Source organism: Oenanthe melanoleuca, chromosome 18 (assembly GCF_029582105.1).
Source record: "Oenanthe melanoleuca isolate GR-GAL-2019-014 chromosome 18, OMel1.0, whole genome shotgun sequence".
In the NCBI taxonomy this organism is placed as follows: Eukaryota; Metazoa; Chordata; class Aves; order Passeriformes; family Muscicapidae; genus Oenanthe; species Oenanthe melanoleuca.
In genome coordinates this window covers 4,093,704-4,119,703 of record NC_079351.1, presented here as the reverse complement: position 1 = coordinate 4,119,703, position 26,000 = coordinate 4,093,704, and the positions used below count along the sequence as shown (strand labels likewise).

General features: G+C 45.4%; 1 protein-coding gene across 7 annotated transcripts in view; it reads left to right on the top strand.

Moving 5' to 3' along the window:
- The window catches only part of RAB11FIP4 (RAB11 family interacting protein 4), a 114,107-nt gene that overhangs the window by 77,669 nt on the left and 10,438 nt on the right, over positions 1-26,000 (top strand). The window contains exons 1-8 of one of the 7 annotated variants that reach the window (XM_056505962.1): positions 5,967-6,103; positions 16,908-17,131; positions 20,422-20,613; positions 22,128-22,262; positions 23,683-23,718; positions 24,606-24,705; positions 25,133-25,236; positions 25,758-25,898. In XM_056505962.1, coding sequence (XP_056361937.1) covers positions 16,989-17,131; positions 20,422-20,613; positions 22,128-22,262; positions 23,683-23,718; positions 24,606-24,705; positions 25,133-25,236; positions 25,758-25,898 — 851 coding nt within the window. In that variant the 5' untranslated portion in view covers positions 5,967-6,103; positions 16,908-16,988. Of the gene's footprint in view, positions 1-5,938; positions 6,104-6,134; positions 6,330-16,907; positions 17,132-20,421; positions 20,614-22,127; positions 22,263-23,682; positions 23,719-24,605; positions 24,706-25,132; positions 25,237-25,757; positions 25,899-26,000 lie in introns of those variants that run through there. The other 6 variants (XM_056505963.1, XM_056505964.1, XM_056505960.1 and 3 more) reach the window with 6 other exon arrangements.

Sequence of the window (26,000 nt, the reverse complement as noted above, 5' to 3'; positions counted from 1 at the left end):
TGGCCAGTTGCTTGCTAGAAAGAAAGCACTGAAGCCTCCTATCCCCACAGGCCCAGTGGAGACAGCTGAGTAAATGTGATTCCATCTTTCTGGTGCAATGTGGAGCTACTTGGCTCCACCTTGGTTTAAACTCTGAGGCAGCTGAAGGATTCTCACACTTTCCTTTCCTTTCTATGCTCTTGTTAGCAGAGAATGTGTCCATGCCCTCCCAGAGTCCTCCCAGCCCATTTCTAAAGGAGAAGCTATGTATTTTTCACTTGAATTTGCTCATGTAGCCTGTTTTGTTTTATCTTTTTATTATTGGCTATTTTGACAAAGGTTAAATAGAATAGATTCTGTCTCTGGCATATTTTTGTAATGCTTTTGACAAAGGTGCTTTAATAATGGGTTCATGGGCACAATTATGAGATGCCTTCAAAGCTTGACATGAAAAACCTAATGGTACAGTTGCAGTGATGAACAAAATATAACCTGCTTTTCAGAGGGGGATGTGTATCCTGTGCCATTATCTGGCCTTTGCACTCATAGCTCCTGACTACTTGTCCCTCATGAGGGGTTTTGGAGAGGAACACAGAAAATCCCTCCAAACGCCTCATTAAGCCACCAAAGTATAAGCTACAGATGGCAGAGAGGTTACAAGTGGCTCATCTCTGGGGAGAGCAGTGGGTGAGTCCCCTGAAATGTCTTCACGCTGTAATTGCATGTCAGAGTCGGGTCCAACTTCATTACAGGCCCATGGAATCGGTGCTAATGGGCCCTCAGCCAGCCCCGTCCTGCCCTCCTGCTCTCACCTCACACAGACCCTGCCCCGTGCTCGAGCGGAGCTGTGTGATGTGCCTGCCCTGCTCCTGGGCTGGGACACAAGCAAGCTCTCTGCTCTGGAGGTCATGGAGAGAGCAGACCCCCGTGGTGTAGAGTCTAAATTGCTGCTTCCTCAGTTACTAAAATAAGCTTCTCTGCAGGCACTTGGGGGTTTGATTTTTGGGAGTGGGAGCAGGGGTTGAGCTGTGCCTGCTGCACCCAGAGCAGTGTTCCCCTGCAGCTGTAGTTTGGAGCTGACCTCCTCACCCTGTTCAGGGGTGAAGGGATGGGGATGGCAGGGAAGAAATTGCAGTAAGTTCTGGAAAGAACTTTTACAACTCTGCCAGCTGTAAATGCAGCCTGTTTCTGTCCCCTCTTCAGTCTTCAGCTCCCCTGCTCCACACTGTTCCTGTGTTCATCCTATCTCAGCCTCCTCCTGACTTCCCCTTGAATCACGGGAACAAGTTGTAGTTGGGAGCAAGTTCATTCTGTCCTCTTTTCCCTACCTCAAAGTGTCTTAGCCTGTTCTGATTGCAGCGTCTTTGGGGCAGGGACTGTATGCTCCCTGTGTTTTGGCAGAAACTGCCTTAATTAGGGATCGTTCTTGGTTTATTCTGTCATAATAAAAGGGATTCATAATAATACTGCAGTAACTCACGCCAGTCTTACTGCGTTTCCTTCAAAGGAAGCACTCCAAAATAAGATGAGAGTAGATGAGATGAAGATCAGACCAGCTGTAATTACAAGTCTGTGATATCTCATTTTGGGGCAGAGCAGTTACACGCAGTAGTAACTTGGCCAGCTCTTATTGTAGGGGAAAAACCCACACAAAAGGTATTTTTACATAAGTCTCTGTAAAATAGCCACCAATATTCATCAAAGAGAGCATGATTAAAGGCTTTTGAAGCATGATTGGAGTTGCCAGTTTTCATGAGATAATTAAGATGCAGGTTTGGTGTATATATTCTGGTGATCTCATTATCTTCATTATTAATTAGTCTCTGTTCTTCACATTTCAGCTCCAGTTTCTTGTCATTAGGGTGACTCGCCTGTGAGCGATGCCTTAGTGAGCTGCAGAGGAAGGATTCTGCCTCTGGAACAGCAGAGGAGGTGCCAGCCTTTGTTCAGAACTGCTCCAGAGAAACTGCAGTGCTTTGTACCAGATCAGCAGGTTTCCCTGCCGTAAACCCTTTCAATGCTGTGCCCTGCTGGGTGTTTCCTGGCCAGGAGCCCCTGGTTTCACCAGGTACTCTGGGTGCTACTGGAAAGTCATAGAGTTGTGGAGCCATAGAATAGTTTGGGTTGGAAGGGACCTTAAAGATCATCTCATTCTAACTCCCTGCCATGCCTCACCACCCTCACAGGGAAGGGGACAGCAGTGATTGTGATTTAGGCATCCAGTGCTCTATTCAGCAATCTTCTTCTAATCACCAAAATAACGAATGCTTTTCCCAAATTTTCTCGGGCATGCTTCTGCAAGCACCTTTTTCAGGATGCATAGTGTTTGTTTGAGAGATCTGTGGGATCTGGCAGTGCCAAGCATCCTTTTGCCAGTGTACCCATCTCTTTTCTTTCCTGTGGTAATGAGGATAAAAGTTTAGTCTCCATTGACTGCTACTTGTCACCATGCTCAAACCCTGGACTGGATTGATCACAGGTACTTTGCAGGTGCGCTTAGTAAAAGTGGCATATGAAGGGTGGGATTTAGGAAAAAATAGATGAATTAAGGTGGAAACCGAGTGTGAAGGAACGCCCTGCCTTTTCAGGTCCGGCTATTATGTCCCTGGATGGGTGTATTGGCATTGAAAGGCTTCCCTCTGAAAAGCAGCAAGTGTGCTGTTGATGCGTCTCAGTGGGAGCCTGCTCCTGCAAACACGGGAGCACAAAGCCTGGAGCGTATTTCAGTGTCTGTGGTCATCTGAGCAGTCACTAACCTGCACAAATTCCTCATCTGCCTGAAATCATGACTGGAGAATAGACTCCAGTCTCAGATGGGCAGAATGCATCACGCGAGGCGTCCTTGCGTGGCGCTGACTCAGTGGAGCTGCAGCTGCAGCAAGCGGAAGCTGCTGCCCCAGCAGACATGCAGACACCCTTCCTCTGCACCCTTGCTGCACTTAGGCACGAAGCACTTAAAGGCCCGTGTCACTCCCGAAATTAATCCTCATTCTTCCAAGAGGAGCCGGTGATGGTCACCTGCCCTCCTCAGCCATGACAGTGTGCTATGTTTTCCCTTTGTAGGAAACAAATCAGAAGTATTAAACAGAAAATTATCACTTTACCAGGAAATGTGTAAAAATAAGATTTTTGTCTCGATGGAGATCAAAGGCAGCTTATAACAATCTCTATTTAATCAGGCTTAGATTTAATGAAGTGAGAAATGGACCTGTATTATAGCTAGGCTTATTACTTAATAAAGATTTTATACAGTCACTCCTTAATGAGGTGTGATTGTCTAAACTCCTTACATTTTCTAGGACCTTTATGAGAAATACATCTATCAAGGAGAGATTTGTGCCTCCTGAATTATTACTGTGTAATAAATGTCAAAGCCCTGGGTAGCAAACTGAGTAGTGCATTCAGCAGGTGTACAACACAGCTGTGCATATGTCCCTAACATCTCTATTATAATATTCATTTTAACTATTGCTGCTTTATCTGTTTAGTGCTTATTTTATGGTTTTCTCATCACAAGCTGTTGAAAGTAGGTCTGTGTCAGGTAATGTTCTGTAATTGTCAGGTTTCACAATGTCCGTAGTAGTGTCTGATCTGTGTAACAATACAAACATGCTTCTGACTTGCATCTTTCAGGAAACAATTACAAAATGTAATTATTTCTTGTGGAATTGTTGTTAATTTTGCGGTGAGCCCCTGACATACACCTCTCTCAAATTGAATACTGAAAGGAAAAGCAGATTTTTGAAGTGTCCTATTTTAAAAGCAATGAAGTTGTCTGTCCCTAAATCTGTCTCGTAGAAATTGCTTTCCCGTTCATTTAGATTAGTGAATAGGAGGATGTTGGGGAGGGGTTTTCGATTCCTGTTGTACCGCTCATTTTCAGCTTCTCAGCTTCCCGGGAGAGCTCCCCACAGGAAGGGTCTGGAGCCCAGTGCCACCGCAGGGAGCTGGGTCTGCTGGGTCTGCTGTGTGCTGCTGCCCCTGCTGTGCCCTGTGACCTCCTTGCACACTTGGGGACAGCAGCCTGTGCTGGCTGAAGCTGCCCTTGGCTTTCATCTGTTGCTGTTACACTTTGTTACACTAAACCTCAGGCATCCCCCGCTCTTCCAAAACTGTGCTCAGCAGAGATGGAATTCCTTTCATTTTCTTTCAATGAACTGCGAAAAGGGTCAAGTTCAGTGAACTGCTTTAAGCAGTGCCTATATATAAGAATTGGGACTGATTAATTTCTTTCCCTTCTTTTGCGCTTTTGTTTTTTTTTTTCTTTTTTTTTTTTTTTTTTTTTGAACAGCAATGCTTTACACTTAGGAGTCGCTGGCTGTGATTAAAATTAGAGTAGGTTCAGGGAATACATGGGACATGAGATGTTGTGCTGGTAGATGGGTTTGTGTCTGCCTGCTTTGCTCTGTTTTCTGAGAATTTCCTTATCCTTGCTTCAAATAACTTTCAGGCCTCTCTGGAAAACACTCTATCTTTGGACATAGTAAAGTCTAAAATATTTTAGAAGTATGAAGTACTTAAGTGATCTTTCTGTGATTTACATTTACAGCATCTTTATAACTCTGTGTATGAGCACCGTTGCAAAAATATGGCCCAAAGAGCTTTGCCCCTTCTGAAGTACCTGGAGGTAACATTGAAGACAAGCTTTGGAATATGGCCAGATCAAATAGCAGGGATTCTTTCCTTTTCTGAGTCTTTCAGTGCCATTACAGTTGGGAGGGAGGTGTTTGTTTGCTGGCTGAATCCTGCAGGATGGTGTTTCCTTCCATGTGTGACCCAGCAGTGACAACTGTGACAGTCAGTAAGGGCAGGGTTTGGCTATCAGATAGGAATTTTATGGAATTTTTTTTTTTTATTCCCCTTTCTGCCTTGTAGTTTTCTGTTGTAAAGGCACAGAAACAGATTTTCTTTACTTTTTACTTACTTTGGTTTTTTTCTTTGTTAGCACAGTAAACACGGCTTTTATGAGGTGTTGCGAAAAAGGAAGTTACACAACTTCTGAGAAGTGAACATAAAATAACGAAGTCAGTGTGACTGTCCTCAGCCTTTGTGTTTTGCTTCTCATTATCTTGTAACTAAAGGGATTAAAATCAAGGACAAAACAGACATCACTTCCTAACAGGGTCTGCTTTGCTTTGAGCACACTGAGGTTGCTTTAGCCTGACACCAGCATCCCGGGGAGGCCGTACATGACTTCAGTTGTGACTCTGTTTTAGGAATGAGGATACACCAGGCAGGTGAGGCTGTCCCCTATGAACTCTCATGTCCCCAGAGATTGTCCCTGCCTGGGGACCTGACAGCCCTCAGTGCCTGCCGCTGCAACCCCTTCACTTATGAGGCATCAGAAACCCAAAATTAGTCTGTAAAAATTCTTCTGTTCCATCTCAGATGTGTTGCTGCACCCTGTCCACCCTGGCCTTAAACACTTCCAGGGATGTGGCATCCACATCTTCTCTGGGCAAGCTGTGCCATGTACACACACACAATACTATAAAAAGCATATAAATTACATATAAATATCTAAATAATAAACATATAATTGCATACAATTTTATTTTATATACAATATAAAGTTATATAATGTAATATTATATAATATAGAGGGAATTAATCGGGTTTTAATCGGGTTTTAAGCCTCAGGACCTCCAGGCATCTTCTCCTCTCACCAGCAGTTGCGGATAATTTTAATTACAGCCAATTTTGAGCAACACCGCATTATTTTTGAGCAAAACCGAGTGACTACGACTAAACCCACGAGCGGGGCCGGGCGCGCGTCACTCCCACCCACCGGAGCGCAGCACCCAGCCCGTGCGGGGGGGACCTTCCTGCGCTGCCCGCCCACCGCCCGCAGCCCTGGGCACCAAACGCCCTGGGTACCCCTGGCTGGCCCGGCTCCCCGGGTACCAAAATCGCGGCCCCGGCCCCTTCCCGTCGCCTGGTAACGGCGGGGCGGGGATGCTCCGATCCCGCCCGCGGGGCCGCGCCGCGCTCCGCCCGCTCTGCGGGGCGGGCACGGGGCGTGGGCACCGCACCGCACCGACCGCCCGGCGCCGAGCCAGGTACGGGCAGCAGCAGCAGCAGCAGCAGCAGGAGGAGGCGGGAGCCGGCCCGTGTCTCCTGCGGGGTGAGGAGGAAGTTTGCAGTGGGGTTTTGGGGGTTTTCCACGCCGCCGCTCCGGCGCGGGTTCCCGCTCTGCCGCTCCGCGGAACCGGGAGGAGAGGGGGATCCGTGCTGGAAGGGGGATCCTTGAGGCCGCTCCGCTCCCGTGGGGATCCAGAAGCGAGGGGGGAAAGCATCTCTGAGGGTTTTGGTGCGGTATCGGCTTTTTCGTGAAATGCGTTATATTGCAGGTAGAGCGAAACCCTGCTGGGTTTTTTTTTCTTGTTTGCTAAAGGAGGGGATTTTCGCTCCAGAGTTGTGTGTGCTGGAAGGTTGGGCTCGCTATGGAAGTGAGCCGGTCCTTGGGATATTGTTATATGGGAAAATCTAAACCCGTGTGTGTCTGTCAGCAGCTGTGTGGGATGAAATGGGGGTGTTGGGGAAGAAGGGGTTATCTTCCTGCATAGCTGAGCCTCTTACAGCTCGCAGCTCCGTAACCTGGAGGTGCCCAAATACCTGGGATTTAAACCTTTAAAAGGGGAAGAGGAGGAGGAAAAAAAAAAGTACTTTTAAAGGGTGAATGCAAGCAGTGGGCTTGCTCTGTAAATTATTTTCTGTGGCACTGGCAATGTGTTTGGATTGCCATTACTTATTGTTGAATGTTTTTAATACCCAAATGTGGTTCTGAATTCATTTGCTGGCTCCGGGATGCTGGTGACATAGGCAGAAAAAAATGATTTGTGGTTAGTGTGTGGCTGTCACGACAGCCTGTGCTGGAGCTACAGATGCTGCCTGTAGCCCTTGTGTGGGACCAGCATTGCCCTGATGCAGTGGGTGCAGTGGTTCTGCCCCTGTGGGCCTGTGTGAGATTTGTTTGGCAGCATATGAAAGCAGCTCACAGCAGAGATCTTGTAGATGTGAGCAGTTCCTGGCCGGGAGTTTGTTGTGTCCCTGAAATGGAGAAGGGCAGTTGTGCTTTTCTTTTAGGCAGAAGTGAGGTTTGAGATCCCGGGGCAGGCAGGTGCCCTCCTTGCTTTGTGCTCTGCTGATTTTGAGGTGGAATTTTAATGTTGCTGCTTTGGTAGTAGCAATATTTTCACTGCTTGTGGCAGATTTCTAAGGGTTGTGGTTTTGGGGGCAGAGAGAATAGTTTATTTTCATGGTATTCAGCTGATTTATCGATTGTGGGTAGGGAGAAGGCACAAATGGGAGAAAACTTCTGAAATGGGTTCAGAATAGACATGAACTCCATGGTACCTGTATCCAGTATATTATTACCTTATATCAGTATAATTTGTGATTATTTTGATCCCTTTTGCTATGTTATCATAACTGCTTCTGTTGAAAATAGTTTTATTCTGTTCAGATTACATGTGAATAGGGGGATTGCTCCAGTAATGGGACTGGATTGCCCTTTCCCAACAAAAGTTATTTTTCTGCCCATGACCCTTCCTATTTTTGGGGGAGGTGGGCAATAACTTGGTGTCACCACCAAATATGTGCAGTAGTGTGGAATATTATTCTTACAGCTGGGCACAGAAGGAGGGTAGGATTTCTATTGGTGGTTTGGCAGCATCTGCCCAAACTGAGAGGAGCCTGAGCTGTACCCAACACAAGATGTGGCAGCCTCCAAGCAGCTTTAAAACCATCTCTAATGGGCTTCTTTTAAGTTTGTTATTTGAAGAATTACTGCAAACAGCAGCAAGTCTCCCAGAAGCCACCTGATGTGCAGATGTTTCTTAGCTGTGGCTGTCTTGACAGGGCTCTTACCACCAGGGTAGTTGGGGAATCTTTGCCATGTGCAAAACCTGCAAAACAAAACACTTCCCATGCCAAAATAGCAGGCGGAATGGAATTGCTTTGCTCCAGTTATTGATTAACCAGTGCTGCTATATCTGTCGAGCATAGCTTGATCTTAACTTTTTCTTTTAAATGCAGTGTCTTAGTGAAGTATTTTAAGTGGTTACTTAACTAATCACAGGTTGTTACTGAATTAACTATTACCCAAATATTAGTATTCAAATGCTCACCGTGTTTATTTAGCTGACCCCTTAAAATTCTGAAATGCAGCATAATAATGTCACTCTGTTTGTTTTTCATTTAGTCATTTAGGTTGATTGCTGCACCAAACACAGACTGTAAGTGCTTCCTAACAACACAGAGCAGTGCTTTGGGCGCACTGTGTTGCAGCTAATACTGAATACTGCTGGTTAGTAGTAGGGGGTCTCTGCATATGTCTCTGCTTTGAATTGTGTTTTCAGTGTACAGCCTAATCTTATAAATTATTTTTACTTGGTTCCCATCTGCTTTGTTTGTGCAGGTTCAAGGGTATCTCCTGCCTATGTGTATTTTACTGTGTAAATAAAAAAAACCCCAGCTTATTGACCAAACCAAGGTTTATGATCAGTGGGTTCTTAGTTTGTGTTTGTCATGTGTGGAGCTCGATGATGTGCTTGGCAGCCCTTCTGCAATTAAGTGCTTTAACTTCATTTAGAAAAGGAATAGATATGTGAGAGCCTTTGTTTAAAAAGAAATGAAATGTCTTTTATAAATACATGGGAAGACTAAATTTTTTTAAAAATCAGTACTTGCAATCTTTGCTGGGTAAAGGCTGCAATTCCAGGTATTCCTGCAGTAGAAATGCCTTAACCTGTGGTTTGCCCAGCCACCAGCTGAAGAGCAGCCACAGTCCTGCAGGTCCTTTCTTCTCCTAATGAAGAGCTCTTCAGAGCTACTTCAGTATTTCTTAAACATGAAGTAAATTACCTTTTAGGCTTGTCTGCATTCAGAGTGACCAATGAGCTCTGGGAAGTATTTCTGTATAAACTACAGCAAAGCCACATCCTTAATGCTTTCCCTCTGCTTGCCAACATAAACTACTCCTCATCAGGCATGGCTGGACTTCTTACTGTGTTGGAGAAACTCGAGATGTTTCTCTACCTCTTGGGGTCTGAAATTGCTCCCATTCCCCAAGCATCCCTCCCTGCTGGAGACTGCAGTGTAATCTAACCCGGGTGGGTGGCAAGAAGTATGAGTTGTGAGGTAAAAATCTTTTTTTTTTCTTTGCTTTTCCTTAAATTGCTTTATTTCTGGTGTTTGCTGGAGACCAGACTTGCAGTAATCTAGAAAATAAATGCAAAAGTTATAGTATCCAACTATAATTCTGTTCCTTCGGCGAAGGGAGTTCCACCAGTGTTCCTGTGAATAATTAGCTCAGACACAGGCAGAACTGTTCCTGCCTGGGACAGCTTCTTCCTGTTCTTCACGCTGTTTGTGTCTAATGGTGCTGTGGAGGTGCCAGGAGGTGCCTCCTCCTCCTCCCAGCGGCTGGGGCAGCACTCAGCCAGCTCGGGGAACTCTTCACCCGTGTGCCTGCAGCACCCGCGGGCAAGTGTGATGCAAGGGTTTTGTTATTTGTTGGGTCCCTGCAGGGTGACCTTGAGGCTTGTCAAGGGAAACATGTTGTGAGCTCAGCTGTCCCCTGAGCAGCAAACACCACTGGTAAACAGCGTCTTGTAACTTAGAGTTGGTTAATTAGGGGTCTGAACTGAGAAGTGAGTGCTGAGCTCTGCCTTAGGCATAAGGACATTTATTTGAAAGCAGCCTCCGGCTTTGTGACAGCATAGGTGTTCACTTGCTTTAGAGTAATGTTATCTGATCACTGCTGTGGCCCTTGGTCTTAAGACTGGTCTGTACTGGGGGTTCTCTGGGGTGCCTTTGACCATGAGCTGCAGCTCTGTGTGAGGAATGCTGTGACATCTGGCCAGGGCACCCAGGACACAGTTTTGTCACTGAGTGTTCCTGCCAAAGGAGTGGGGAATGCTGCTGCCCACAGTGTACCAGAGCTGCCCTCGCTGGCCCTGCTGGCAGCTTCAGCCCCAGTCCCAGGCAGCAAACCCTGGTGAGAGTTTGATGTTTTCTGTCCTCCCTTCCTGCTACTGCTGTTCTGACTATAAAAATAGAATGAGATTGTCTCATCTCAAGGCAAAGGCTTCTCAAGAGGGTTAATTATGTCACATTTATTATCTTCTCTGCAGATCTTTTTTAGGCAAATATGAGTATTTTTTTTTAAGTTGTATCCCAGCTTTTATAAACCTAGGTCTGCAGCACTCCCACACACAGCACGAAGGTGATGCTGAGTTGCCCACAGCTCATTTCAACACACAGCTGCCTGACCAGGGTGCCCTGTCTGGAGGAGGGGTGGCAGGGGGTACCTGCTGTGGGCTGTCCCAGCAGTTGGCTCTGTGGGAAGGGCCCTGTCACCAGTTTGAGGAGGTCTGGCAGCTTGCACAGTCACAAGCTTTTCACTCTAGAAATGATACCAGAGACTTTTCAGCTAATTAGATCTTGTTTCTGCTCTTGCTGGAGTGGACACCTTGGGAGTTTCCTGAGTAATGTTTGTGACATGCTTGTGGTGTGTCAGCATGGTGCCACTTTTCCTAGATATGTGAAAGAGAAGGAAACTGCCTTGCAGTTCAGAGGTAAAAGTGCCTTATGCAGTGCTGGTACAAGGTGCCAAACAATGTGGTGGGTTTAAATCTGAATTCTGTGGTTGATTTGCTGGCCCCCACCATGCTGAAGGTAATGTACTCTTGTTCCTAACACTGCAGATTAGGATGTTTTTTCATCTGCAAAGGGATTCTCCTTGCTTTGATGACCCTCCAGTGATGGCTGATGAGTGCATGATAGTCCAGTAAAGGGGAGCAGCCCCTGGAGTGATGGGACACAACTTCAAAGTAAAGGGAAGAGCTTTTTATTTTTTTACTTTCTTTAGAGGATCAAATTAGCAGTCTGCTAAAGCCCTTTAATGTTGAAACTTCCAGAGCATAAACAATGACCTGTGAAAAGGAGTGCTTGGATCTGGACCCTGCATATGATGAAGTCTGGCATCTCCATTATGGCCAATTAAAGTGACAGCAGAGTGTAAACACTCCTGACTCCTGCGTTCCCTGCCTGGCTCCCAGCTGCACACAGCCTTTCTCCTCTGCCTTGGAAAAGGCACAATGTCACTTTGAACTTCCCAGCCAGAGCACAGAGCAGCCTTTCAGAACCCCTGTGCCCTTTCCTTGTGTGGTTCAGCAGGAACAGCCCAGAAACTGAAGCTTGGTCTTCCAGTCAAAACCTGTTGTTCTTGAATTGCTCGGTTGTAGACAGATGTTATTCTGCACAGGGAAATGAGGTTGGCAGTGCACTGCAGGACAAGCTTGCCCTCTCTCTGGGGACTCTTCACTGCCTTTCCAGGATGCTGTCCAGCACTTGATCCAAGATCTGGATCTTAGGAATAATCTTCTCCCTAGAAGTTTCTTCCAATACCTACAATGCGTGAAGTTTTGCCTTAAACAGAGCTCCAAATGTTAGATTTGAGTAACTAAACAATCACAGGAAGCTATTGCATTGACCAGACTTAACTCGTGGCTCTAAATAGCTTCTTATTTGAACGGCTGAGTAGAATAGCAGTGCTCTGCACGCTGATCTTGAACTCGCATTTTACATTCCTAGTTATATGGGGTGACTGGGTGTTTTTGCGTGTTCTGCAGCAGGAGATGGCAGCGGTTTCTGTGACTTCCTCCCTCCCCCATCAGCCTACCTGTGAGCAGCCTGTGCTCACAGCCCTGTGCACAGCCACAGCAACCTGGGTGAGAGAGAGAAACGTGGGCGAGAGGGAGCCGGCCGTGGGTGAGAGCTCGTTCACATCATGGACACAGATGCACATGTGTGGTCTCACTTAGGGCTCCTACATTTTCCTCTTCTGTCTCTTCCTCTTCTCCTGTTCCTGTCAGATCAAAGGGCAGATCAGCACCTCCCCACCTCTGCCTGACAACTGTAAAGGAAAGGAAATACCCTGGGGAAAACCTGCACTTTCAAAAAGTGTTCACAGCCCACTTGGTGTAAATATGCAAATGTTTGTAGAGGAGTGGCTGTTTCTAAGACACATTAGTGAGAAATGCTTCACACCCTTCTTTGTCAGTCAGTAATTAAGAAAATACTTGTCTTCCAATGCAGTGGCTGCTTAAATAAAGATGAGAGAGCCTGAATTTTCTCTTATGGTGGAGTGCCGGAGTAAGTAACTTTCATCTGAAACTAAGCCTGGCACATCTCCACATGGCACCTCTTTCCTTTCCAGTTGTGGTGAGGTGACTTTTCCTGTGCTTTTGCTGGGAAGAAAGTGGCTGGGGAAGGTGCAGGGACTCAGACTTGTATCTGTGCCACAGCAGATTGAGCTTGTCAGAGGAGTCAGAGGTATGATCCTGGTGAGAGAAGGGCTATGGCTTGTCTGCATGGGGCATTTCTTGTTTCTGATGGTGTGTGATGGGTCCAGCTCTCACTAATCAGATTGCACAGTGGTGGGATACTTGGATCCTCTTTTCTTTCCTGTCTCCTCCGGCATACTGTGAGGCTGTCTAAATGTCAGGGGTGCTGGTGATTTGGCTGTGATGGGAGAGAATTTTAACGAGGCTTGCTCTTCAGCATGAATGTATTGATGTAGGCATGTCATGTAGCCTGTCTGTCAGCCAAGTTTCTAGCTTTCAGCTGCTTTATATGCATATTTTGGAGATTGCTTCCAACCTGGGAAAGCCCAGTCAGGTCACTGCAGGGCAAGGCAGAGCTCTATTCCCATACCCACCTAATGCTGACACTGCTTTCCTGCCCCACGAGGATCAGAAGGAATCCATGGGAATCGCTGTCTTCTAGCTCCTGCTTCTGTTTGGGGTGGCTGTTGCAAAGGCAGGCTGGGCTTACTCATCTGCCTTCAATGCAGCCACACAATGCTTCTTTCGAGGAAGGGAATTCATTAGTTTCTGTGAAGTGGCCTTGGATCTGTGGGCAGCAGGTGCTTCTATAGAGCAAACTGTTGCTGAATATTCAACAGTTGCTATACAAGTGTCTGGCCGGCTGCCTGTGAAGCACTTGGGAGTTATCTTGAGCATCCGATTAGATAAAGTGCAAACCACTTAAGGCTTTAAAGCTACCCGCAGCTATGTTGTGTCGGTGGTATTTTAACGTTCAGGGTTGGGTTTTCTTTTTATGAGAATCTTCCAAGATCATAAGCAGCAGCTTTATCTCTTTTGACTCAGCCAACAAAGAAGGGAGCAGCCTAGGAGAATGACAACCCCAGTGATTCATAGTCAAGTCGTCAGAACCTCATTCTCTTGCTGGTTTCTGCTAATGACATGTGCACTGGAAACAAATGACTCAGGCTAGAAGTGTCTATTCATCTTTAAACTTAAACTTCCCTTAAGTTAGTTCTCTTAAGGCTACCTGAATAACACTTGTACTTGCCAGCCTCTAATTTGATACATGAAATACTGTAGATATCTAAACTATGAAGGAATAATTTGAGAGGCTAATGTGTGCAATCAACCTTTTTTTTCCCATTTTAATTTCCTTAGGTGTGGTTTATAAGCATCTTGTGCTAGATGGCATAATTGCAAGTATAGTTCTGTGAGAAACCACGATCACTGAACAATTACAGCTTCAAATAACTTACAGCTTTACTCAGTAAGGTGGATGCCTGTGTATTGTTTACCAGCAGCATGCCCTGATTCTGTTGTCTTGTAATAGCTTACTTAACCTCTGTTGGTTATTTTAAAGATGCTTTGTGTTCTACTGGTTATTTAGGCCACAGAAGGAAAAGCTTAATGAAATGTGTGATTGTGCCAGTTGCACTGGAGGCTGGTTTCACCCCGGGAGCTGAAGAGACACCCGAGTGGTGTTACCCCAGTTCCATCACCTGTTGTACATCACCTGAAATCGTGTTAGCATCGACTGGAGGTGGACAATGAGCACTTAAAAGTGTGAATTGATACTGGAGCTGAGCCCTCCTGCTCCTGGCACGGTCATTCCTGGTGCTGCTGCCTTTGAAAGGGCTGGGGTGTTCAGTGTGTGTGATTTGGCTGCGGGTGCTCAGGCGAGCAGCTGAGATGTGCTTCTTAAACACCCACTTAGTCTGCATCGGGCAGTGGGATCGGGCCAGGTTTGTGAAGAGGGGCCTTGGCAACCTGAGATGTGGCATCTGCGTTCCCTGTGTGGGGGAGCAGCGAGGGGGAGCTCCCTCCAGCAGCTCGGCTGGCCCGTGTTCTCCATTTATCCATCAGTCCTGAGATCCCCACTGCTCCAGGACGGGATCACCAAAGGGAGGAGCTGCTTCCAGGAGGAGTTCCAAGTCTTGCAGTGAGGCATTTCAGAAGCTGTAAAGCAGATGTTGAGGATTATGATGGATCACTGCCTCCAAAAACTCATTTCTTTTCCCTCTTTTCCCCCCTTCTCCCCCTTCTCCCCCTTCTCCCCCTTCTCCCCCTTCCTGCTGCTCCTTCTTTTTATTCCAGGGCACTTTAAAGTGCAGGAATGGAGGAATTACACTTTGGAAAAGAATCCCTGGCACTGAGCAGGCTGAGGATAGTGGAGTGTGTGCTCTAGGTGTAGATCAGCTGTCCCATACAAGTAAATGTGTGAAGGTTGCCAGAAAGGGACAGGGAGAAGTGAGCCCTCAGCCCATAGAGATGACACTGCACATTTAATCGCTAATGGACTCTTTAAAGAGCACCTCAGCTGCTATTATTAGAAAAAGCAAATGTGTGGTGTTACCTACAGGGAGCAAAAAGGGAGTCTATAGTGATCTTCTCGACCTTTACTTTCTTGTGCTAATTTGTTTTATACCAGAGAGATTTTCCTGCTGTAAAAACTTGCTTAAGCAGAGATTTCTCCAAAACCTCTGAAAAAGACGTGCTAATTTGGAGCTTCAGGGATCTACTGTGTACTCCTTGCCCGTCTCTTTGCCTCCTGGATCAGACTTCTACCAGCTGGTGCAATTCCATAATAGCAGTCAGGCTTTATTGCATTAAACTTGTTAAGAAAATAATGTCTGTGCCTGTGAGGCTCAGCGTGGGGGAGGAAACTTCGGGAAAATGTAAGATAAATAAACACTTCTGGGTACTTCTGAAACATTGTAATTGCTCTTAGCAATCTTTGCTTTTTCAACACCTACTAAAAAGGACTTTCTGCTCGTCCCTTGGTCCCGAGGTACTTTGCAAAGAGCAGCAGTGGCGTTGTCCCTGCTTGCTTTGGGAGGGCGCAAGGTGCAGTCAGATGTGCTGGAGAACCCGGGGCTGAGGCGTGGCAGCTTCCAGGGCTGGTGTCTGCCCTGCCAAACCGCAGCTCGCTGTCGCTGTGGCTCAGAGCTGTAGGTTTGGTTGCACCAGGCAGCGTGGCTTCAATAAGTACTACACAGCACAGACCAAGGATAAATCCTTTGGGACATCTCCCTAAGCAATACCTCAGGAAAGTTTCAGGCATAATAAACCTGACACAGAAAAGCGAGAAAGCGCTTTTTGAATAGTGCTGGGTGTCTCACTGGCTTGTTCGTCTGGAAGGTCTGTTGAAAGCTCAGCTAGAAAAGCATCCAGGTGTCTGCTCTGAATGTGTACCTAGAGTTTCAAACACAGCAGGCAGTGCTGTCCTTTTCCCTGCTGGGGTATTCGTTAGTTAATGAGGTTTGAGCAGGTGGGGTTGTTTGGAATTTCTTCAGCCTCCATATGCTAGGAGATTTCACAGTTATATAAATTGGTATTTCAGGGAAAAGGTGGATGGTGAGACCTGCATTTTTAATAACAGTTTCTGCAAATCTTGGAAAGCTGCAGCTTCTGACTTACTCTTTTCCTGTTGAAGTGGAAAAGGCAATTTGTGTCATCAGCACAGAACATCACTGGTTCTGTAAAAGGTGGTTTGAGCCTCCTTTACTCCAGCAGAAGAGTCTTCAGGGGCTGTGGGGGTGGACTTGAAGCTGAGCTGTGGCAAGGGGTGCCAGTGTCCCAGCAGATGTGCTCACCAGCAGGGCAGGGAGTGCTGTGATAGTGCCAGTGCCTTGAGATTCCTGGGTGGGATGAGCTATATCAGGTATATCCCTCAAGGAAAGACTCCATTCCTTATGCCAATGAACTCAGCTTTAAAAGCTTCACTTGCTAGCAGTAGCTCAATGGTCAGGCTGCCTGTGGTGCTTCCAGATGAGCTTTGGAGTGGAGCTCTGAGTCAGGACTTGCTGGGTTATTTGTGTCATGCTGGATGGCAATTGTCAAAGCAGTATTGTGTGGCTGCTCATCAAAGGATAGAGTAAAATCCTAGCCTTTATTTTTTAAATTAGGAATTTTTATTTGAGCCTCAGGGACAAGCAAACAGAACCCAGCTTTTGGCTATTCTTAGTATTCCAGGGGAGGGAGAGGGCAAACAGCAAGAGCAAGGAGTTGCAGTAATGAGAATGATGTCTTATTTTAGTTGATACTTAATCAAGACATGTAGTTCCAGGAAGCAGGAAGAGATGATTTTGCCTTTTTTTTCCTGCTCTCATATATCTTTGATTATCACCAAGACTTACCCTAAACAATTTAACGGCTGCCAATTCTTTTTGCACCTTTTTTTGTCCATCCTCAAAGACTTATCTGTTTTGCTTTTGTTTAATCTGTAATATTTATCAGAGGACTAACTCTTGGTGACTAACATATTATCATCTCTCAAAAGATGCCTAATTTTGTTATTAAACTTTTATTTATTACTTCAAGTACATTTTGTTAGCGAATTAGGGTAAAACTGACTGCATTTTATAGCTGGGTGTTGTGTCCTTCTCCCATGTGAAGTGCTTGAGCCCTTCTGGAAGGTACAGGCTGCTTTACTGGCTTGCAGGAACTGGCTTTGTAAAGCAGGTCGGCTTTTTGATTGATGGCTTTTATTCAGTATCACTCTTACATGGTGTCCAGAGAGTGTCTTATTCCTTCTCCTGTATCTGCTGAGCTGCCCGAAGCGCTGATCCGAGCTGACTGTGGATTTTCCTTCCCCAGGGCGGTGAAATCCAGGACTGTGCCTACCTGGACAGCGAGAGCGCCTACAGCGAGTCGGAGCTGTTTCCTGATGAGGAGGCGATGACTCTGGCCCAGCAGGAGGTTCACCATGAGTCTGACATGGACAGTGCCATCGAGAGCGCCCAGAGCTCCGAGGCCTCGGACGTGTGTCGCAGCGAGGATAAGGACGGGCTGCTGGGTGGCCTCTTCTTGCCCGGTGACAAGTGAGTGGTGCCTTTGTACCCTGGCTCTGCTTCAAGGCCTGTGCCAGGGAGGAAGGAGCCTTTGTGTGGCTAATCCCTGCTGAGGGAGGCTGAGGATGGCTGATGGATTTAGAAACTTCACATCCATTTACAACATAAGGGGGATGGATGTCCAGGTCCTCTAAGTGGCTTAGGTAGTCTCAGTCCTGGCTCCTTCTGGCACGTTCTGTGAGCACTCACAGGATTTGCATGTAGTGTGGTGAAGTGAAAGCCTTGGATCTCTCCAGAACAGATCACTGCATTAGCATCCCCCAAAACATAGGTTCTTCTCTGTTGCCATAACCTTTATATGCTGGAATTAAAACAATACTTCCTGAAAAGCAGTTCAGTATGGGGAATACTGCTGTAATCTTTTGTACATCTGGTTGTGGGCTCTGCTGATTTGCTTTGCAACTTCATGCACCAAGTTAATTCTTTGTGTTTCTAATTTTCCATAACTTTATTGTGCAACAGTAAATTGTGTGTAACACAGGGTGTCCTGGCATGTGCGTGTGTAACATAGTTTGCTGTTAACACCAGTGTCTCTGTAACCCTAACTTGACTCTTCCAGGTGTGTACCTAGGAGTGTTGGTTAAAGATGACTGTGGGGGGAAGTACCTAGTTTGGTTTAATCCTGCTTTGAACTGAATTAACACATTTACCACAGGACAGAGCTCAGCTGGGTTTACTTTGCAAGCCTCTGCTTTGTTTTCCCTATTTTTGGCCTGTCATCTTGATTTGTGCCTCTTGAGCTTTGTTCGTTGCTAAGGCAGCCTTTCTTCTCTCTCCTGGGCCTCTTTGGATGCTCCCTCTGCTGCCTCATTCCTGCCCTCCTCCTGAATTTCTCAGCTAGCTGAGTTCTGCCCTTCTCCCATTTGCTCAAGCAACCTCAGGGACTTTATCAAGATAATTACAGTTTTCATCAGCTCTTTATCAAACTTGTCTTCTTTGCTTGCCGTTCCCAGTTCTCCAAAGCCCCATCTTTGTGGTGACTGACTTTTTCCCATGCTGTGTTTGAAATGTTTTTCCTCCCAGCTGTGCCAGTCATGCTCTTGTGAAGGGGGTGGATAAGTCACTGTGCGTCCTGTACCCTTCTTCCAGGGCAGGCAGGAACTACCAAGAGCTACTGTGCTGCTGCTGATAGACCTCCATTTATCCTCAGAGACCTCATCTTCTGTAAATCTGTGGGGAGGAAGCATGAGAAGCTTCATGCTTTTGTGTTAAAAGAGGCAATAGAGGTAGTTATACTTCGGGCAATAGAGAGATTAACTTTGCTACTTGCTGAAGAAGCAGGTGGGTTGTGTATCAGGTGTGTCAGCCCTCTGACATCCTGCTCTGAAGAAGGAGATTACCTTCAAAAACAAACAAACAAAAAAACCCCAGACAAACAGAAAAGTGCCAAACACTTGAAAGTTCCCTTCAGAAGGTGTTAGAATGAGGAAAATCGGTTGCTTTTAGCAACTCTTTTGCAAATGACTCTGTGATTCCTAGGCCTCTAATCTTGGTGGAAGTGTTACAAGGAGCTTCTTCCCAAGCTGCCTTGGTGTAACTGCAGTTGAGATGCAAATAGCAGTAGGATTGTACAAACTCCCAAAACTTACCAATACAGAGTATGTCCATGGCACAGCAGCACTTTATGAATAAATGTTACTGTGATACATTGAGCTTCTCACTAATCCCTCAGCCAAGGAGTCTTGTTAGATAAGTTTGATCTGTTTCTTGTATGAGTATTCCTATCTTCATCCTTCAATAGTGTGCCTGGCTTGACTTGCCCTAATTTCTGTTAATGTGAATTAGATAAATGAGTTGCAGGTTATAAATGGATCTCATCAAAACAGGAGAAACAAAAGAGCATACATCTGAAATGTTGGCAGGCTTCCTCTGCAACTAATTGCTTTTGGAGGGAAGGGATATGCAAATGATGCTTGCACCATTCACCAAAGGAACACTGGTGCATCTCTTGTTTACAGCTCACAAGTGGAGTATTACAAGAAGAGGACTCTCCCTGTAGAGAGGTTGAGAGGCTCAAGGTAGACTCAGAAGAAATTTAGGAGGAAATATTGTTGATCTGCTGGAGAACAGTGTCACCTGGGAGCTACTGTCCTGTGGCTCAGCTAATGGAGCTGGAGATACAAGCACTGTGCACTGAAGCAGAGGGAGAGAAAAACTTAACCTGATCTGCATAAAGTGCCAGCACATTCCATCAGTGCCTGGTCTGTACTGCAGAGACCTTGGATTCTGCTGTAGAGGGAACAGTTGGGCAATGCCAGGGCCTCATAATTTGAGCATCTATTTCAGGTCTTCCAGGTGTGTTTTCCATAGGGAGAAGTTTGTTTATAAGAATTTTTTTGTGACTTTACTGGCTTGTCTGTTTGAATGGCTCACCAAGGTGGGAGCTGAGCAAACCGGTGTAGAACACCTGCCCTCTGCAGGTGCACTGAACAGGGCAGTCTGGACTCTGGGCAGGTGAATCCTGTGCACCATCTGCAGCCACCTTGCTCTGTTTTATTGGCTTTGATGTGCTCAAAACTGCTCTGCCACTTGCTTTCTTGTGGTGCCTGACTCTGCTGATCTGTTTACCTGTGTGCCCTCTTTCTCTGAAGTCACAGGGTCTTGCCATTCCCTACCCATTTAACATCATTTTAGGTACTTTTCTGGTAGTTAGACAGCCTTTTCTTATGGTCCATATCTCCTCTGAAGGACAGAATTTATCCTGATGGAAGGAAGGGCAGGAACCCAGCCGCCATTAGTCACATCAGTAGCTTTAGTGACTCTGGTAAGTGGTGAGCTGAGGTTTCTTTCTAACCACACAGAGGAGAGTGGCTGGAATTCCTGGGGTGTGGGACAGTATATTGGGATTACTGGAAAACTCTGTGATTGTGGAATAGAGTGACAGCCTCTGTCTTACACGTTCCTCTCACTATCCCATGCATTTCAGAGCTGTCTGCATGGTTTCTGGATTCAGAGCAGAAATCCCCATGTGGTCTTCACATGGAAGTGGTGGCTGAGGATCATCAAAGTGTGCTCTTAAAAGCAAAGTGGTTTGTGTTGATCCAAACTTGTCACACAGGTGCCTTGTTCATAGGTTCTAATGCTCTTGTCTCTCAAGGCACTCTGTCAGCTGCACATCAGGTACATTTAGCACTTCAGGGGTTTAGCACAAAGGTGAGTTACAGCTTCAAAGAGGGGACAGCCTGTGGAGGTGGAAGGCTCCATGTGAGGTGAGGTGCTATCAAAGTCGGCCTTCGAGATGTTTTGACCTCTTGTTTCAGGTCAAGTCCTCACAACCCTTCTGCAGCATCTGACCTCTCCACTTATTCCACCGCCTCCCTGATCAGTAATGAAGAACAGTTTGAAGACTATGGGGAAGGAGATGATGTGGATTTTACTCCCAGTAGCCCATGCCCTGATGATGAGACCAGAACCAACGCCTACTCTGACCTTGGCTCATCTGTATCTTCCAGGTTGCTCCTTATTCATTAACAAACAATTGTTCATTTTTATTCTTCTCTGACCATAGCAGAGTTTACACTGGTTAGATAGATTCACTTTAAAAGCAAAATGTTACCAGTTAATTTCCTGCCCTCTAATTGACAGACTGCATTTAATAATAAGAGCTATAGCAAATATGTCATTTCTGAAAACCTGTATTGGGTTCTGTTGAAATAAATGGGCTATTTTGCTTGTAGAGATTTCTCTCTATTGCAGACAATAATCCCACAGTTCAGGGCTAGTATTGGAAGGGATCTGCTGTAAAAGAAGCCAACTTAGCATTATGTACCCACCCTGATATAGGGAAGACTTACAAGAGAGCTGTTTCTGTTTAGTGTTCTGATACTACAGCGCTAATCTGTGAGGGGAACTGCAGCAATGTGTTTAGGGAGTTATTTGAAGCAAGCATCCTATTGACTTGGAATGCCTTGGGAACCATAAATAAGCAAATAGCTGCTGTCTGTTAGGAGCTAGAAATGCCACAGCAGTGCACTTGCCTCCTGCATGTATCCTCAGTCTCTGCAGCTCTTACATCCTGTGGCCAAGGCAGGTCCAGATTTTGCAGTGCTTGTCCCAGACAAGGGAATGGGTGAGCAGGGTTGGGGAGAGCTGAGCATGAAGATTGTCTAGGATTGGTCTGCTTGGATCAATAGCACACAGAGGTCTTGTCTTCATTGCTAACACAGGACAAGCTCACTGCATCCTTCCGTTCCGCATGCGACCCCCACGTGCTCCCCTCTGTTCCCAGCATTTCTGCAATCCAGCCTGGCCACCTCTGTCATGCATGCAGAGCCAGACCCCTTTCCACTGCCCCTTGATGGTGATGGCTCATGTCTTTCATCCCTTCTTTCCTCAGGTTTATGCAGCACTTTCCATTCTCATTCCTGGGGCTTAGTGCACACCATGCCATGAATGCTCTTTCATTTGAGTTTATTTTCTCTTTATCATGCCAAGAGGTACTGTTATCTCCTCTATAGACCTGTGTCCACTTCTCCCTTCCTCCTCATTCCAGGGTTCCTTTCATTCTACCATCTGAGGGGGTTCATGTGACTTCTTACCAGAACACTCAGTTTTTCATCTTCCTGCGTTTCTCTTGGAGAGAAGACTCTTCAGGTTGCATGCCAGGCTCTAGTGGGAAGATGGGCAAGATGAGAAGGGGACATTGCTAAGGTTGAATATGCTCCTGTAGCTGCCTTTGCTGTGTGCATCACAATGGACCCCATGTACCTTCTGCTGTTCTTCTGGTCACCCAACTGATTCTTTCCAGTGCCACCCAAAGACATCCATGTCCTCTGGAAGGCCTCAGCTCAGACAGGTGGACTTGCCCTAAGAGTAGCACTGGCCATCATCAGCTCTAACATAGATTAGCTGTGGTTAGAGATGGTTCTTCAAGTCCCTCATCTGTGATTCTGATACACAGTCACGAGGAAAACCTGTTGTGAGTTGGTTACTACAGCCAGTAACATCTCTCCTTTCCTGCAAACAGTGCTGGCCAAACCCCCCGAAAAATGAGACATGTTTATAACAGCGAGTTACTGGATGTTTACTGCTCACAGTGCTGCAAAAAGATAAATCTCCTCAACGATTTGGAAGCCAGGCTGAAAAACTTGAAAGCAAACAGGTAAGCAGCGTATTGCACTGCTTTTGGCAATGCCCCCTTGACATGGGACTGGCTAATAGCAGGAGGAGAGGGAGAGCGAGCCCTCTCCCTTCTGTGTCCCATTCCATCCTACACATGTATTGTTCTTACAAAACAGTCAGAAATTTAGACTTGGATATGTAGCCCAAACCACAATGCTGTTCTTCATCAGCTGTTAAATATTTTTCTGGTTTAAGGTGTAGACATCGTTACTAAACTCAAATATTTTAACCAATGAGCTCTTTGATTGCAGAGTGAGAGTGATATTTCAAGGAGTTTTTCCCAGGAAGTGGGATCTGCTGTGCTGCTTAGTGCAGATCTACAATTAGCTACTGCTTTCTCCAGGTGGGAAGGAGGGATCTCCAGATCCTTGGCTAATGCACATAACCTTACATACACCTCTCCTAAAGCTACTGGTCAGCAGAGGCACTTGGCTCCTGTGGGGTCTTTTTGTGATGTCAAGGAAATTTGAAAAATTATGAATCCTATGGCAGAAGTTACTTTTGATTTCTTTGCAATTTCAGCTTTTTCCTTACATTTCTTTCTCTGCCACTCCATCACTCCTAAGCTGTGCTGAGCACTTAGAAAGTGCTTTCAACAATCACCTAGAGTTTTGAAGGGAATTATTTGGTGGGATTTTAGCTCCCCCTAGAAACTGGATGTGAGTCCTGCCTGTTGGAGTGATCTTTGGGATGGAGCACGCTGCACTGCTGCTTCTTGTGACGCACAGCAGGGTAGAACTTGTCATGAGCAATGTTCCTGCCATAGCAAGGAGTCTGCCAACATCCAGCCTGTGACCAGCCAGGGCTTTGGGAATTTTCTGGGGTAGACTGGCTGTGCCTGACCCAGAGCTGTGTCTGTGCACACAGAGATGTGACATCCTCTTACCGAGAGATGCAGCAGGATATTTTGATCTGGTTCCAGTGCTGCTGTCTGCAGCAAGGGGTCTTCATTCAGATAGCACCAGTCTCTGGCTGCACAAGGGAACTGTAAAAAAGGAAAGACCTCAGTTCCTGTGCTGAACTGGGAAGCATTATGGGGAAGGATAAACTAATTGTTCATAAAATCATCTAAAAACTGGAAATCCAGAATAAATGTCCATCACTAACTTGGTGTCCCTTTGTGGTGTTTCTAATGTTAGTTTTCGCTCTGATTTACACTGACAAATCTCTGCTACATGTAACAGTATTTGCAAATTGACTTATTAATGATCACAGTAATTTGTGGCTTCACTCATCTTTGCGTTCTTAGTAATATCAACTTTTGATTCAGTTGTTAAAAAATATTGTCCATAGAATCATCTTTTGACTTGGCTATAAAAGTCTTTTATATTTCATTATGCAATTAAAATTGAATCAAATAAGTGTTTAATTCCTGTATCATTCCTTCTGTATCCATGTAGCCCTAACAGGAAAATATCAAGCACAGCTTTTGGAAGGTAAGAGTCTTCAAGTTTTCTATGAATATTTGTGGCATCAGCCATAACAGTTCCATAAGTCGGAATGGGAGATGAAAGTAGGAATAATTTTAGAAAAACAAAAATGTACCAAGATAAGTTTTTAAGGATAGGGCCCTGTGTTTTGGTATGAATGTTGCAGAATATAGAAGCCCCTGCTGCTCTTGGAGCTGGCCCCTGAACTGGAAAGAGCTCTATTAAAAATGTAGTCTTTGCTTCCTTGTCTGCCAAATGTATTCCTTTGTACTGCTATTCCATCAGTCCAGCTACTGCTTCTTTAACCCTCATAATGTGGGCCTTGCTGCTGTTGCCAAAATGTAAAGGAAAGCAAGAGCACCCCTTTAAAAAGGACATAGAGGATTGTCATCTTCCTTTGACTGAGTGAACCAGCCTGGGCTGGGGAGGGCTATAAGGCTCAAGGACATTTTATATAATCTCCAGTGTTGCATATTCTAACACTGTTCTGCAGATTTCTTTTTTCCTGTTTTTTTTAAAGTTCTTACTGTATGAAATTTTCTAGCTTAATTGTACCAACCAATGTGCAGTGGTGACCTTATTTGAAATTTGTAATAAGGCAAATACAATTCAGTGCATGGTGTGAATAAGACAAGTATTTTTAAAACTATGTTAATGCCAGTGGCAGATCCTATCAAAAGCAACAAAGAACTCACTCTGTAGAACTAATGTCATTGACTGTGTTCAGTATGACTTCATTTAGCTTCCAGTCTCTTGTAAGACTTGGGCTTAAACAGTTCTAATTGTCACTGAAATGATTGCACAGATTTTACCATCGGATGTTCAAAGTATGAAGCCAGACTCTTTGTCCTCCCTTCTTATCAAGCAAAATAATTATCCTTCTGATCTTTCAGACAACTCTTCCACAACAGTAACTTCAGCAGTAGTAATGGCAGCACAGAAGACTTGTTCAGAGACAGTATAGACTCCTGTGATAATGATATCACTGAAAAGGTGAGAATCTCTGTGCCCTGGGAGTAATGTACCAAACCAAACCCTGCTGGAGCCCTGCATAGGGGATGAAAGTCTTGCTCAGAATTACCCATGATCTGAAGTAGCTTATTCAAAATGTCCTTGATGTTCCATTATTATTACAACTTCGCTTGGCAGTAATGCAAGAACTGAGCAAGCACAAATCTAGTCATTGTGCTAGGACTTCTCTATGGTGTATTTGCAGTGATTAGCTTCAAGGAACATGCAGGGTCTGTGGAACTCAGAACTGTGGAGCTTAATTTTATTGCTGGCTTTGCAGAGAAAAAATGCCCCTTTTAAAGTGGTAGAGTAGCTAAATTTCTAATTATGTTCCTAATAAGTAGTCAGGAACAGTGAAGGGGTGTTTGAAGAGAGATTCAAACTCCGTTTTTTCCACTTGTCCTTCCAGGTAACATACCTAGAGAAGAAGGTGACAGAACTGGAGAATGACAGCCTGACAAATGGTGACATGAAGAGCAAACTGAAACAAGAGAACACACAACTGGTTCACAGGTAACAAAGCACAGAGCCAGGTCTCCACCATGTCTGAGCAAAGCTAGAGCACAGTGGAGAAGAAATACTTCTTCCTATAGGGTATTACCAAGTCTTCTTCCTTAATGCTGACAGATGAAATAAGGCTTCATCTGAGAAGTCCTGGTGGAATAGGGTTGCCTTGCTGAATTTCCAGCAAGAAGAGGCCTCCAGACAAGTGTTTTTGACAGAGATATCACTGACTTCTACAGAGAAAACTCTTCTGCTGTAAGCAAGGTTACCCTGGGAGGCTGGGGCTTTTTTCCTTGCATGTAGCAAAAAAAGAAGGCTGGGTCTTAGTCCCAGCTTCATGAGACTGAAAGAATAATAGATAAACTGATATTACTTAATTCTGTGTTTATTAGTAAATATGAGAGATACTGGGAGAGGTTAAATGCCAAGAGAGATGGTGAATTCGAATGAAATAAAGAAGTAAGCAGGAAAGAAAGAGACAATGAATTTGCTTCTGAAGCTGTTACTCAAATGAGATCTGATTTCCTTAGAGTTCATGAGCTAGAGGAACTGTTGAAAGACCAAGAAACATCAGCAGAACAGACTCTGGAAGATGAGATAAAGAGACATAGAGAAGCTTACAGCAAGTATGAAAAAGAGAAAGGCACTGAAATTGAACTGCTAAATACAAGGTAACAAACATCTTCCTGCCACCCTGGACTGGGCAAAAGGTCTTTTTTTCTTTGCTTTTACTTTGCTTGTAAATGTAGACTTTTCACCAGCAGACAGTGCAC